Source organism: Gasterosteus aculeatus, chromosome 3, assembly GCF_964276395.1.
Source record: "Gasterosteus aculeatus chromosome 3, fGasAcu3.hap1.1, whole genome shotgun sequence".
Lineage (NCBI taxonomy): Eukaryota > Metazoa > Chordata > Actinopteri > Perciformes > Gasterosteidae > Gasterosteus > Gasterosteus aculeatus.
In genome coordinates, this window is record NC_135690.1 from 12,152,393 (window position 1) to 12,167,836 (window position 15,444).

The following is a 15,444-nucleotide window of genomic DNA, read 5'->3' on the forward strand; positions in this document are numbered from 1 at the left end:
GCGTCTGTATCGGTGCCGTGGAGGGTCGCCTTAAATAGACACGATGAGACTTGAAGAGAAAATGACTAATGTCTGAAGGTTTGCACTTGTTTAAAACCTAATCCTTGATCTCACCTAAAGAGCCCACAGTAGAGAATCACTCTGTTATAAAAAGAATCATGCAAAGATATGAAGTCGACTCGCCTTTATTCTCAGTACTGGAATAAAGGGTGAAAGAGTTTGTTCATTCTTTGCCTGTGGACATGATCACCAAACAGGAGAAAATAAAAAAGGGAACGATTGGACAAGTGATTTGACGAATGGAAAGACGACTTTTCCACGTCTCTTTATGGTAAACAGAAAAACACCCTCACCTCTGTGAGCCAATACTGTGGTCGCCTGTTTGGGTTGAACTCATGTCTCCTGTCGCTCTACTCCCACACATGACATTTTCAAATTATTTCTCCATTTCACGTCTTTGTCATGTGATGTTTCATCTCCATCTCCCAGCATCCTCCCTCACCTCCCCGCCGCCCACCGCGGTTCTGTTCAAGGACATAAGTCAGCCTCGTCCATCCCACTTAACTGCTGTAGACACGAGTCACCTGCTCTGTCGAGTAGCTTAAAGGCGACTGCGCTTTCTGGAATAATTTCTTATTTAATTGAAAACCTTAATTGTGCTTTGTGCTCATGGTTCTATCATACCAATGTGTGTTTTCTGTCTTAGATGTTTTTTTAATGTGTTTGTATCCCGACTTACTGTCTCAGTTAAATGTTTAAAAGAGGAAAAATACTTTTTACTTTAAATTCACGGTAGGTGGTTTGATTTTCATGCTTCTTCCCTTAAGCAAGGGAACCGTTTTCTGAGCCTCATTTTAAAGGTGTTCACTGACTTCAGCCTAGTTTGACTGAATATAACTGCACTTTACATTCTGCCCCCTTCAGTGGTTAGAAGTGGAGACTATTACTTGTTTGAAACTGACAGTGAGGATGAGGAGGAAGAAGAGGAGAAAAAAGATGATGAACCGCCAAAGAAGTCTGCATTTCAGGTGACTTTGACTCGTGGCTAATCAGTTTCAGTTTCAAAAGATTTTAATTCGGTCACTCTCGCAGTTATTTAATGCAATTACAATACAACATTGCAAACTATTAATGAAATAAGAGGAGTAACTTCTGATAGAGACTTTTTAATTCATTCTTTTCTGCATTTTGATCCTTTTTTTTTTTTAAGATAATTGTATGTAATAATGATGTTTCCTCTTTGGGCCTCAAACTGTTATTAGATTAAACCATGTGAGAATTTTATTTTATAATCTTCTGTTTTTTCAAATGTAAAATCATTAATCTGAAAATGACTGCATCTGTCATAAATTTCATTCAATATATCTTTGAAACTGCACAGTAAAATCGCCAGTGTTAATACAACACTTAAAGAGTCAATTTTAACACTACCTCAGTGAACATATGGTCCCTATCTACAGAGTGTTAAATGTACACTGAACACAGAGTTAAATTTCCAGAGTCAATTTTACTCTGGTAAGAGTTAAAATTTTACACTAGGTGCAGTGTAGTGTAATAATATTAACTCTAAGAAGTGTCAATCAAGTTTTACACTATGTAAGAAGTAACACCCATAGTGTTATTCACATGTAACACTAAAGAGTTATAAAAGAAATAACCTTTCCAGTGTTAAACCTACTTTACACTATGTTGATTATGAAATCACTCCAAAGAGTGTTGATTTTTAACCAACTCCTACCAGTGTTGCATATCTATGCAGGGGGAAAAACACACAGACAATTGTATCCATACTGTAATACATATTTATTCCAAGTAAACATGAAATATTGGCATCAAAAGTAAACCTAAAACATGTAAAGCTCACATCTTATCACAGTGGCAAAGATCTTGGTTGGTGCTGGATGACAGGAATGTTTTGATCAACATGATGGTATCTGCAAAGACAGCAAACTGAAATCAACATTATGATCTACAACACCATACAAGCTGACAACCTGAAAATACCCTATTTCAGCTTTAAAAATAACAAACACAACTACATTTTCGGTCAAGTACATCAACTTATTACTTACCACCAGAGCACCACAGTACATTAAAGAACAACCTGAAAGAAAAAAGGAAAATATACATAATAAGTATCTACGTAGACCCCTCCGCCGTAGCCTGACGTGCACCTCCGAAAAAATCTAACTGCGAGTCGAGTTGACGTGGACCGCAAGTGCTGTGATTGGTCCGCTCAGAACGTAATTTGCGGCAGTTGCTGACATTCGAAAGTATCGAAAGTGCACTTGCTCGTCCAGGTCCCTCAGTGGGTGAACCAGTGTTGTAAATTCACGTCTTCTCCGTAGCCTGCGCTTCAATATGAGATTCGGCTCACCAAGGATTCGGCACCCGCAGAAACACACAGCCACACCCGCCTAGCGGCATGGGGGGGAACTGCAGAGCAACGGAGAACTTGCTCAATGACGGGGTTACGCCGCCGTCGTAACGTGGAAGCATACATTAAGCTTACAGCAGCTACAGCCATAGACATAAAGAATATACATCGACCGCTGCTGCCTAGTGGTGCTGACGAGCCGCGGGGCCGCCAACTTGGACCGGTCACCCGCTCCTCTCAGTGCCAGCTGGCGCAACGAAGTGTCAGCGCATCACTCGCTGAATACAAAAGCGGATGTTCACGGGATTTTGTAGGCATGACACCGAAAACATGATTCGGCGTATTTTAATATTCATAGTAGGCGTAACAGTAATAATATTCTGGTATATAATATAATAAAAAATATTTGTTTGCGCCTCAGCAGCCAATGCAGCGTCTACTCTTTATATATCTATGGCTACAGCAGCAGCTAACGGGAACCGAGCCTCTCGGAGCCGCGGCTCCGTTCACGTTAACTGGGTCGACTCGGTGCATTCCGCAGTCTGCCGGTGAACTAGCGGGTCCTATGAGCACGTCCGCATGTCCGCGACATGTCCCGCTATGCTCGACCAAATTGTGACGTGACGCTAAAGCGATTTGCTCCGGCTCAAATAGAAATAATAAATATGACTGCTTCAACGAATTTTTGTCGTCATTTTACTGAAATAAATGTGCAAGCATGACACATAACACACCACGACAGCTCGTCCTCGCTGACATTAACGTTACCTCGTGTCGTTTTTGTTCAGTTTGGTGTTGCGAGGTCAGACATGTGGCTGCTACATTTAAGCTAACCACCCACCCGATAATCACGTTAGCCATTTGAAATTCGGTATTTGAAGACACGTACCCAACATTGACTAGTGTGGTGAATGAATACGTCCCTTTATTCTTATACAGATTCTACTGGAATGAAGAAAAACAACGGGAATAGTTTATAGTAGAAAGACTTACCACAGTATTTCGATGCGAGGAAGATGGCGATGCCAGAATCCACATTCTCAGTTTGACCGGGAAAGTTGGTGGGCGGGGCTTTCCAGAGTATTTTTTGTGATACTCTGGAAGGTATCTTGCTCTAATCAGTGTTGAATCAGGGCCTGAGAGAGTCAATAACACTGACAGAGTAAAACCTCTGTTAACTCCGATTATTTTCACCAACACTGGAAGTTTTCTGGTTCAATTTTACTCTGTCCATTGTTGGAAGAACTCCGGAAGAATTAAAATAGTTTGACACTGCCTTTTTGACACTGGCAAATTTACTGTGTGTATAATGTTTTTCAAGGATCAAAGACATAAAAGTGTTTTGAATATTTTAATTTAGGAGATAGAAGTAACAATGTATAATAACCTGCATTGCCTTACACAATTAACCTCTGTTATTTCTAATAATATGAAATCCTTTTCTACTAACCCTCCCCCACTCTGCCTCTTTGTAGCGAGCTGTTGGGAAGTTTGTCTCTGCTCTTCTGGCTTTGCCCAAGTCTGTCATTAAGCTGCCTAAAACTATCCTGCAGTATATAGTCAAGGCAGGCAAGGTACTCACCCCCAGAACTAATTCACACAGATCGCTTGCTGTATGAGCATCGCTTACAGTAACAAACAACGCTGCGAGAAACTGCCTCTCCAGTTCATGTTTGGTGTTATGCTCCTGCAGAAATAACCAAATGCTGATCACAACCTCACGCCGCCTTGCTAGATCTGTGTCAAAAGCAAATGCTAATTTGGCATAAATGATCAAACATGAACTGAATTAGAAATGTTTTGGCTTTTGCATGTTGCTTTGACTCGAAGTAGGCTGCATGAACCGGAGCTTTATTCTGACATTATTTTGGGTGGGTCTTGTGTTTCCTGTCTGCTGCTGTGACCTTTGCATTTTGTGAGTCATTATGGTCTGTGAGTCAGTGTCAGCAGCAAGTGTTTGGGCCTTGACTCTGTGTTTGTGCACAATTTTGTTTATTGACAGAAAGTATCTCAACATAAATTCAATGCAGGGTGTAAGAACTAGAACAGTAGATCCCCGGTAACATTAGATATGTGTTTTTACGGCTTTTTTTAAGACTCTATGTATATTATATATTATATTTTTGTATATAATATATAATTTAATATATATATATATATATATATATATATATATATATATATATATCTTTTTATTATAATTTAAAAATAATAATAACAGAAATATTCAGTTTATTAATTTGAAATGTACATCATGTGTGAGTAAGATACAAAAAATTCTAAAACCATAATTTACCTCAGTGACTCATATTCTTTCATCGATACTAAACTCCTTCTTTCTGCTCTGTAGTTTCTCTATCACGCCTGGATCACAGACCCCAAAGCGGCCCTCAAGGCCCAAGGGAAGGAGAAACGTAAATTTTGGAAAAAATACACTAAAGGAGTTAGACGCCGAAAAAGCAAAAAACACGGTAAGCAAATATACTCACATGAAATATTTTACTTTTACTTGTGAGTGTGAAGGAATTTCTCTTCCAAAATCCCTCTTTCGACCCTCATGAAGTGTCTTTACTGTACTTGAGCAGGTAATGTGACCGTAGAGGTTGGTGATCTCTCAGATGGGCAGGAAAAAGATGAAGAGAACAAGAAATCTGGTGGTCCAGGTTGGTATCTCCTCAAAGAACAGATGGACTTTGTGCTCTTAATTTCCTCCTCCTGTATCCAAACCTGCTTTAACTATGGATTAGAGAACCTGAATTTTGAATTTAAATTTGTTAATATCTATAGTGCGTTAGTTTTTATCCTTTTTCTTTGGGGAGGTTAATGGACAATAATCGAATGATTTAAGCATGTGTTGCATGTTATAAAATGGGGGAAAAAAAACCACCAGGTTATTTTCTGAATGGCTTTTTGTTTTCCCTAATTTATATGACACTGATTTACTCTTTACTTTTAATATGCTCTGAAAAGTTTACTCAATGTGAGTATTTTTGTGTTGTCAGACAACATCATCAAGCGAGTCTTCAACATCATAAAGTTCACCTGGGTGCTCTTCCAGACAACGGTGGACAGCTTCACCAAGTGGATGAATGACATGTGCAGGGAGTACATCGACATCTCCACTGTGCTGCGCATAGAGCGCTGCATGCTGACCAGAGAAGTCAAAAAAGTAAGTTTTTAACTCGCAATTGGTCCTGTGTGCACGTTTGCGTAGTTTAAGAAGGCCTCTTCTCCCACCAGGGTAACGTGCCGTCTCGAGAGAGCATCCACGTCTACTACCAGAAGGCCATGAGGCTCAACATGTCCAGGCAGGCCAGTTTGGATCAGCTGAGCGAGGACGAGTCGACCTTGGGCTCCACCGGGGTCCGCAGGAGGAGGAGAGCCCACCCGATAGGGAGCCAGGACTCCTCGGCCTCCAGAGACTCCATCTCCAGGTACACTTTTTCTTGCTTTACCCATGTGTAGAAATGCAACCATTGCCAGTTGTCAGGTTGACCAATAACATGCCATTGGGCCATTCATCCTCATTCTTTGTCACATCCCGGGATTGTTGTGGTCATGTGACAAATCATATTCATTTTTATTTTATGTTAATCATGTAACACTCTCATCATCTCTCAGTGCCTTCACCGACGCAACCACGCTGTTTTCTCGCCAATCCACCCTGGAAGACCTGGATGGAATGCCGGAGTGCATCCCCAAAACCAGCGAGCGAGCCCGGCCCAAACTGCGTAAGATGTACGGCCTGGACGTGTCCAATTCGTCAGACAGCTGCAGCAGCTTCATATCCAGGTGCCTGGTCTCTGCGTCATCCATCTACACACATGTGCTACTTCTCATTGTCAAGGATGGGAAAAAGGTCCTCACAGGTCACCTGACTTTTTTTTTTTGTCATAAGGCTTCTCCAGATATTTTTTGGGGAATTTTTGATTCAGCTGAATCGTTGCATGGCATTTGTTTATAACTCACATTCTGTCAAAAAATTCAAATAAAAAAAAGCTTTTTGTTTTTTTATTCATTTCAAAATAGAAGGTATTCACCCAATAACGGTGATATGGATATCCATTTTAAAGCTCTTGGATTGTTTCTATTCAGCAATACCCCGTCTGTAACATAGGATTAAAATACCCCTTTTCTTCTTTCAGTGATCATTGCGACACATCGTACTTCAACAAAAAAAACACTGTTTAGTTGTAAGCAGATAAAGTTGTTTACAACTGTAATTGTCAACAGCTTCAACGAAATAAATAGAAAAGTGCACTCCATGGAGTGCACATCTCTTCCTGGTGCGTCTGCAACAACTGCTGCTGTAATGTTAGATTGAATCAATACAAACTACACTTGCCTCGTCTCGACCGCGTGTGTATCCGTCAGACGGGTTTGCTCCTAGCCGCTGAGCTGCAGTTCGCTGTGTAACCGTTCGTGCTGACTGAATATTGCTTCCACTGAACAGTAACACAATGCAGCCCCTCTATTGTCTTAAGTAACAGTCTATGAAATATGTGATCGCTTAGGTATGTTTTCAAAAAGCGTCAATTGCTGCAACCACAGCAGGAGTTTAGCTGTAGACACAACGGGTACACAAAAGGCAGAATGCGTAGTATCCTATCAGAGATGCTTGTGAATGACAAGATGGTATTAAAGAATGCACAGAGTGATAGGTGATGTCATCCTTGGTACAAATACTGTTCACTAAACACTTCAGCATGGATTGATAGATTTGAGCGCGTTTAGTGACACGACCGCTTCTCTCCTCCGCAGTGAAGCGACCCAGTGCGTCCCGCTCTACTCCAGACAGGGCACCACCGACACCATAGACGAAGTGGAGGATGAGCAGGATCAAGGGGAAGGCAAACAGCGGCAGCAGGTTCCCTGGGAATCCCAACAGCTGGATGTGAGGGATGGGCCAGAGGGCGGCGGCTGGAGTGACGCCGAACCCAAAGGGAGAGCGGAGGAGGACGAGGGCCGCGAGGGGCCGACGGGTGAGCAGGTACCGAAAGACCAAGCGGGGGAAGAGGCTCACTGGGAATCCTCGTGCCCGGATGAGAGCCCCTCTGTCCCACCGGTGGAGGCAGAGTCCCCCACTTCTGCCCAGGAGAAAGACCTCACCACCGAAAGTGAGGACGGAGGAGAGCCACGGGACTCCGCGGGGACGGAGGGGCGAGCGGGGACCGCCCCTGACACGGACGCTTCTAAAACGTCTGACGGCGACGTGCCCCCCAGTTACAGCAAGGCCGTGAGCTTTGACCGCCTGGAAATTAGCGACGACGAGAGTGACCGGGATAGGAAGAGGCGCATGGTGATGACCTCTGACAGTCGCTCAGACAGCAGGTCAGACATCATGTTGCCCTCCATGACCACCGAGCTGACCGCCAGCGAACTGCTGCTCAACAAGTGAGTCACAAAAACGGATCAAACCTGTTCAGCGTCAAGCCTCACAAGAATCACAATCAAGACCTTTGCTGCGAATTCATTTCGTTCCTTTTACACTTTTACAGTGTTACACTGGCTGAGTACATCGTAACAACTAAAGTGTAATATGAGCCAAGCTTTAAAGTTGTCTCTGCTGAGGCAGTCTGTGATTAAACACTTCGGAGAGACTAATTATGAGACAGTGGACCCCTGGGCGCAGACGTGCTACAGACCCATCACCCCTCCTCTATAGGAAGATGATGCACTGTTTTGCATCTCTTATCAACCGATTTGACTCTTTATAGTCATTTTGTGTTTCTTTGGAGTCATTTTGCATCTCTGTATAGTCGTTTGCTTTCCTTTTGCGGCTTTTCACAACCTGCATTATGATGTGTTTTGCAATCGGATCACATTCGACCACATGAAAGTAAACGCGTAAATGCGGCATCAACACATTGAAGAGGGTTTATGATTCATTCTGATGAATTGTGAATCAATAATTACACAGATAAACCCTTATGTTCAGATGAATAATCAAACACCAAATCATTCCATCCCTTTTACGTCTGTTTAGGATGTTTTACGACAAGGAGCTAGAAGAGTCGGATAAATTCTACCAGAAACAGCCTCTGATCCTCCAGCTCTGCTACGCCCTCTACAACATGCTGGTGGCCCACTCGGAGATGCTGTGCTACCTCGTCATCATCATCAACCACATGGTGTCGGCCTCCTGCATCACCCTGGTCCTTCCCACCACCATATTCCTCTGGGCCATGCTGTCCGTTCCCCGGCCCAGCAAGCGCTACTGGATGACCGCCATCATCTACACGGAGGTAGAGTGAATTGAATTTATATAATATTAAATGGAAAAACATCCAGACGGCTTCACTGACGCTCACTTTGTTTATCCTCCAGGTCACCATCGTCATCAAGTACTTCTTCCAGTTTGGCTTCATCCCCTTCAACCAGAACGTCATCGATAGGAATAAACCAACTCATCCCCCCAACATCATTGGAGTGGAGAAGAAGGACGGCTACGTCCACTACGACCTGGTCCAATTACTGGCTCTCTTCTTCCACAGATCCATTCTGAAGGTTTCTGCAAACACACAATAATAATAATGATAATGATTATCTAAATATATGCAGTAGTAGTAGTTACCAGAACACAGTGTTGTTAGACGAACTTAAATATTGTCAGCTTCATCTGTTACACATGAGCAGACTCTTTGTGCTTTCCATAGATACAACTTCTGTATAGGCTTCCCTTGAAGGGAATTAACAAACAATAAGATTGTACACTTCGGGGCTCCAACGTTTGCTTATTCATGACACTTAACAGACATTTTAGAACAACTGCTCTTAACCAGATGAATCTCTTGATCTTAATATTTCTGCGTATGCACAGTAGATATAGTATATATTTATAAATGCACAAAATGTTGTTTTTTATCTAAGATGCCGCCTTGCACAGAGGATTAGCGTGCTGGCTCATATTCTTAAATAAAAGGCCACTTTTGCCCAAATCTAGATGACACTTGCACAGACATCTCGCTAGAACATTTCTCACCACCTGTTTCTTGCAGTCTCACTTGTTTCCCAACAAATAAAAGAGACTCTCTAGACTGCAATGTGACCTTTTAATGATGAGGTTTCATTGTACCAAACCTTCAACTAATCTGGACATAAAATATGACCCGGCCTTCACAAATCCCCAACATTTTCCTCCTCTTTTCCCTTCCAGTGCCACGGCCTTTGGGACGAGGACGACACCAAAGACAAGAGGGGGCCCTCCCGTCAGAGTGAGTCGGAGGACGAGGCGAAGGACCAGGAGAGCGAGGCGGGTTCCGAACGAGCCACCTCGCTGACGAGCGAGCGGCGAGGCTCCACTCACACCTTGAGATCCATAAACTTTGGCACCTCCATTGATTCAGGACAGGTGCTGGTGCACCACCCGCAACAGCAGACCTACCAGCGCCGCAAGAGCTCCAGCGGAGGCTCGTGCGTCTCTCACCGATCGCTCCGCTCGTCTGCGAGGTCCAAGAGAGGTGAGGATCTCTGTCTGTTTCATTCTGTGTGCAGCAGTTAATAATAGCAGTGAAACGCACGTTTCAGGGCATGACAGCGACTACCGTATTTTCCGCACTATGAGGCGCACCTTCAATGATGAATTTTAGAACACTTTTCATATATGGGGCGCACCGATACTGCAGATACTGCAGTCAAACGTTTGATGGGTTTGCGTTATGCGTCCACTAGATGTGCTAAAGGGAATGTCAACAAAACAGTCAGATAAAGTCAAACTTTATTAAGCGTTCTGACAACTCCGTTCACTCCCATGGCAACGTTGTTCAAACGTTAATGTGCATATTAACAATATCTCCCAGCCTTGCTCACTCTTCTCCCAAACGTGGAGGGGAACTTTTCCCTAATTCAGTAAACACGTCGTAAAAGAAACAGTCAGATACCACTAAATCAAACGTTAGTGCATACTCAACATTGTTCAGTTACGTATAACACGTAAAGCTCACTTTTTTCAGTTCATTCCCCGTCCACGAATCCCTCAAATTTTTCTTCTTCAGTGTCCGAATTGAACAGTTGGGCGACTACGGCATCCAAACTGCCCCGCTCCCTCTCGTCATTATCCAAGTCAGTGTCGCCTGCCTTCCTGCCTATCCTGCCTATCCTGCCTTCGTGAAAGCTTGGATCACAGTTGAGACTGATATATCCACGATCCATTGGCAGATAGTGCCGTAAGTTGCCCGGCGCAGTCTCCCCGTCTTGGTGAACGTGTGTTCACCTTCTGTCATCCACTGCTCCCACGCAGCTCGCAGTCGGATCAACCAATTAACCAATTGATCCATATATAAGGTACTCCGGATTATAAAACGCACTGTCGTTTTTTGAGAAAATTAAAGGCTTTTAAGTGCGCCTTATAGTGCGTAAAATACGGTATCTAACAATCATACATGGAATGGATCCTCTGAGCTTGTTTTTTGTGGCCCGTAGTCTTTACAGTTGGATTAGGTTTTTGTGTTTAAGTGGCTCACTTACCGCGTGGAATGTGAATTGTTTACGCAGGCAGCACAACTTCCCACAACAGCAGCCACAAGGACGGCAGCGAGGCCAGCGTCCCTCAGAAGACCCGCAAGCAGATGGTCGGGGAGAAGCTGAGGGAGCAGCTCCTCAAAGGAAAAGCTTTCGCCATAAAGCGGTACGTTCACGCACAGCTGGTTTACAAAAGTTGTTGTTATTTTCACTCCACTAAAGGCCGCTTAATGGCCGACACTCCTGACTGCGATTATACAAGAGCGTTTGTAATTTTATGAGCAGCAGTAATGAGAACTTTGCTCAGTATTCTGGATGAATAATGGAAAATGATGTCAATGAGACAGCAGCTAAAACCTTTTAACGGTCTAAATTTAGACCTTTAATTACAGCATTCCCGTTAGAACAGTCAGTGTAATTTTGGTAAGTGCTGCAACAGACGATCAAAACAAACATTACATACAACTAAATGTAATCAAAAGTGGTTTCTGAGATATTACGTCAGCACCAGTAGTTGATACATAGAGAAAGAGGTTACTATGGGAAAACTTACTAAATACTCAATATCACTTTTCTCTCAAAATAAGGCACAGTGGTGTCTGACAACTTACATGTATTTCTTTATGCTTTTAAACCTGTTTGGCCAACTTAGTCTGAATTAATGATGAATTACGGACAATCAACATCAGACTAAATGTGCAATAAAATCCTTAACCACTGGATTTATATTCTTATACCGAAGATAAAATTCAAAATACTTGAAAATTGGTAATTGAAGCGCTCCTAGTTCTCCCAAATTATTCTTACAAGCTACTTAAGAAAGAATCTGTTGTATGATGTGAATGTTTCTTTTCATCACAGGTTCATGGAGATCTACCTTCCCATCAGACAGTTTTTCTATAACTTGATCCACCCGGACTACAGCGCCGTCACAGACGTCTACGTGCTGATGTTCCTCGCTGACACAGTCGACTTCATCATCATCGTGTTTGGATTCTGGGCGTTTGGTGTAAGTTTGAGAATCGGCTTCAAATCAAGAAACGAAAATACCATCTGAGTTGAAATTTATTTTGATCCCTTCTAGAAACACTCGGCTGCAGACATCACCTCGTCCCTGTCGGAGGATCAGGTCCCGGGACCTTTCTTGGTCATGGTCCTGATCCAGTTTGGGACCATGGTGGTGGACCGGGCCCTCTACCTCAGAAAGACCGTCATGGGCAAGGTTGTCTTCCAGGTCATCCTGGTCTTTGGTATCCACTTCTGGATGTTTTTTATCCTGCCAGGAATCACAGAAAAGTAAGAACTCAATCCTCAGTTATGTTAAATAAAATGATGTTTTTAATTCATTTCAAATCATTAAGTCTCCTGATTAAATTTCAATATTTAAAAAAAAATGTTTAGGGGGTCATTATCCTTGGTTAAAAATCTGTTTACTTTTTCTTTTTACTATTCAAATAAAGAGAAACAGGTTATGAATATGTAACTGATGAAAGTAATTTGAAAGTTCTTTTCTTTGAAATAGTGTTTTTTGTAGAAAACAAATGCTGTCTTATGCTGTCTATAGGTTACTTGAATTTTACAAACTGTTTTGATTGTGTTCCCCTCGCAGGCGCTTCAGCGAGAACACAGTCGCTCAGATGTGGTATTTTGTCAAGTGCGTCTACTTCGGGCTGTCAGCCTATCAGATCCGCTGTGGCTATCCCACCCGCGTCTTGGGAAACTTCCTAACCAAAAGCCACAATTATGTCAACCTCTTCCTGTTTCAAGGGTGAGTTCTTGGGCAAACAGGTAGACGTTGTCCTATCAGAGGTTGAGAGCCAGCTGCTGTCACAAGAATGGAAGGAGACGGAGAGTACCTATTATTATTTATTTATTTATTAGATATTTATTTTGGTAATTTGCTTTTGTATAGATCAGTAAAATCACCAATTTGTTGACTTTGTACAATTTTGTACAAGCTCTGTACAATTTCTAACATTTAATTGAGTAATACATTTAAAAAAATAACTTTTTTTCTTTTAACTTTGAACACCGTTGAGATTTTAGATGTTTTTTACGGCTATTGACATTAAGCCATGTGATCATTTAGAGGGAAAAAACATATTTGGTGGTGCTCGAATAAACTGCTTTTTGCAAATGCCAGCAGGGTTGTAAACCACTGGTTTAGACATTAACAATCTGCTGAATTGGAAAAGTATATAACAACTATGATTCGTCTGTTTGCAGTTTCCGTCTGGTGCCGTTCCTGACAGAGCTACGGGCCGTGATGGACTGGGTTTGGACTGACACCTCGCTGTCTCTGTCCAGCTGGATATGCGTGGAGGACATCTATGCTCACATCTTTATTCTGAAATGCTGGAGGGAGTCTGAGAAGGTGTTTATCTTTGGAGAAGGGGAATCGCTTTCACAGTCTGCCATTAAAGGAATTCATGCAGAAATGTACTCGAATGAGTAGAAAGCATTCAGCCATTAACATGGCATCCGCTGTGCAAGGCTGTTTCGCCTTGTATCATCTCACATGTCCTTTATCGCACCTTTCTGCAGAGGTATCCCCAACCCCGAGGCCAGAAGAAGAAGAAGGTGGTGAAGTACGGGATGGGAGGGATGATCGTGGTGCTGCTCATCTGTATCGTCTGGTTCCCGCTGCTCTTCATGTCCCTCGTCAAGTCGGTAGCCGGGGTCGTCAACCCACCGCTGGACGTGTCGTTTGAAATCACCCTGGCTGGCTTTCAGGTGGGACCACAGATTCTCCTATTTCAACCAAAACAAGCTGGCTTGGTGCTTTAGCTGCCAAAAGAAACAATCTTTCTAAAATTTAATGAAATCCGGCCGTCTTAGAGCATTAGAAGTAAAAAAGTTATTTTCTAGGTTGTGCGTGCATTCCGGCAGCAGGGTTTAATGTTTGATTGTGTATCACTAAAAACCACCAAACTATTTTCTTTCTTCTCACAGCCCGTCTTCACCATGAGCGCTCAGCAAAAGCAACTGCAGAATGTGACAAAAAAAGAATATTTTCCTTTTGTGAACAGTTATAAAGCCTTTGACGTAAGTATAAGAACTATAATACAAATACAAATGTAAACTGTTGTGTTAGTTGTTGTTTCTAAATCGGTTATTAAAGCCGTTGCTTTGAGGACCAAATTGAGTGTAAATCCACCCAATAGTTGTTGATACATTTCATTTAGAACCAAAGTGGGAGTCTGTCGTTGGCGAAGAATTCTACACAACGCACCTTTTTAAAAATACTGTTGTGATCTTTCTCCTGTGTTTAGGACGCCTTGCAGTGGCTGGAGGGCTACATGCCAGAAGACCTGATCATTGCAGAGCTTAAAGGCAGCTCCAACTCCCTGTGGACGATCAGTCCCCCCAGCAGAGCCAACCTGATCGACATGCTGGGCACTGACGAGGAATTCCCCATCACCGTGTCCTGGTCCGTGCAAAGGTGCAACCCCCTAATGAAAAAGAGTCCTTTCATGTATCTCAACTACGTGACACAAAAGTGGATGAATTATGAAGTATTTATCTCGTGGGATTACAGAAATGTCAAATGCAGTAACACACCAGCTCAAAGTGCAAAGAGCAGCAGCACGGTGTGCTGTGTTATGTGTATTGTGAGTGTGTGGCCTTTAAATTAATAACTGGAACGTTGTGCTTCTCTTGTTATGATCTCAGAAACCTCACTTTTGGTGCCAAGGCTGAAATAGCGTCAGGAAAGCGAGTGACCGCTCTGGACCCACCTACAAAGAAGGCGCTCATAGCGGTGCTAAATGGCACAGAAAATATTTCACAAGTGTGAGTATTTCAGCGGCTCCTCTTTTTGTAACATAATAAAATGTGTTCTAGTGCAATAACGGCTTCTCTTCCTCCTCAGGACCCTTAAAGAGATCTTCCCTCGTTTCATTCGAGCCCCCAGTGACTCGGATGCCAAGTCGGTCGATCATCTTTATAAAGGTGAACATCCCTGTTTGTAGATTGGACTTGTTTTTCTTTTTCGTCACTTGATTTGACGACAGCGAAGGTCATTTAAGTGCCTCATTAAAAAAGTGAAAATTTCCCCTTTTAAATAATTGACAGCTACTCTGAAAGTGCCTTTGCAATAGAAAGTGATTGATTAATGTTTGTACGTGAAAGCCACTAAGTTTGGAGTAGAAGTCTCAAAACGGCTCCAGTATTAAGCAGGACTGAATGTTGAGAGAATAATCTGAAAAATGTCAATCAAATGTAAAAATTCAATGCAAATTGCAAATTGACCTTGAAAAAATAAGTAAAACGTGCCCAGCATATCTCATCGTTAATCCCCCAAAATCCCCCAAATCAGATACACAACATTTTTTGGAAGTAACATAACACTGCATTCCTTATCTTTGTAGATAAAAAGATGTTGGACATAACCTTGACATTGAAGAGAGCTTCGAAAGTCGGAGATCAGATCCAGGAATGGTGGATTGTAAACCAGACGGAGCCGGGCCCGATACAAAAGAGGGTTGCCAACAAGTTTGAAACAGGCCTGGAGCTCTACGTATTTAGCGACAAAGTCAGCCCGCCCAGTTTGGGCTTCCTGGCGGGATATGGGTGTGTGGTGATTTTAAAATACAAAACCTTATGTC

The 15,444-nt window shown here is 42.6% G+C and overlaps 1 protein-coding gene and 1 long non-coding RNA gene across 4 annotated transcripts in view; one reads left to right on the forward strand and one right to left on the reverse strand.

Annotated features, from left to right (window-relative positions):
- piezo2b (piezo-type mechanosensitive ion channel component 2b) overlaps nt 1–15,444 on the forward strand; it is a 57,170-nt gene that overhangs the window by 39,976 nt on the left and 1,750 nt on the right. For 2 of the 3 annotated variants that reach the window (XM_040171791.2, XM_078099325.1), the window contains 22 exons: nt 925–1,028; nt 3,853–3,951; nt 4,728–4,848; nt 4,963–5,040; nt 5,380–5,546; nt 5,618–5,811; nt 5,999–6,169; nt 7,139–7,771; nt 8,364–8,622; nt 8,705–8,884; nt 9,534–9,837; nt 10,871–11,003; nt 11,699–11,846; nt 11,922–12,133; nt 12,447–12,605; nt 13,064–13,211; nt 13,382–13,570; nt 13,790–13,882; nt 14,110–14,279; nt 14,510–14,629; nt 14,709–14,788; nt 15,208–15,409. In XM_040171791.2, coding sequence (XP_040027725.2) covers nt 925–1,028; nt 3,853–3,951; nt 4,728–4,848; nt 4,963–5,040; nt 5,380–5,546; nt 5,618–5,811; nt 5,999–6,169; nt 7,139–7,771; nt 8,364–8,622; nt 8,705–8,884; nt 9,534–9,837; nt 10,871–11,003; nt 11,699–11,846; nt 11,922–12,133; nt 12,447–12,605; nt 13,064–13,211; nt 13,382–13,570; nt 13,790–13,882; nt 14,110–14,279; nt 14,510–14,629; nt 14,709–14,788; nt 15,208–15,409 — 3,964 coding nt within the window. The remainder of the gene's footprint in view (nt 1–924; nt 1,029–3,852; nt 3,952–4,727; nt 4,849–4,962; nt 5,041–5,379; nt 5,547–5,617; nt 5,812–5,998; nt 6,170–7,138; nt 7,772–8,363; nt 8,623–8,704; nt 8,885–9,533; nt 9,838–10,870; nt 11,004–11,698; nt 11,847–11,921; nt 12,134–12,446; nt 12,606–13,063; nt 13,212–13,381; nt 13,571–13,789; nt 13,883–14,109; nt 14,280–14,509; nt 14,630–14,708; nt 14,789–15,207; nt 15,410–15,444) is intronic. The other variant, XM_040171792.2, reaches the window with a different exon arrangement.
- Nucleotides 1,787–3,569, reverse strand: LOC144405512 (uncharacterized). Its single transcript, XR_013467147.1, has 3 exons — nt 3,371–3,569; nt 2,073–2,104; nt 1,787–1,934 (listed from the first exon to the last, which is right to left on the reverse strand). It is a non-coding gene; the product is annotated as an uncharacterized LOC144405512 (long non-coding RNA).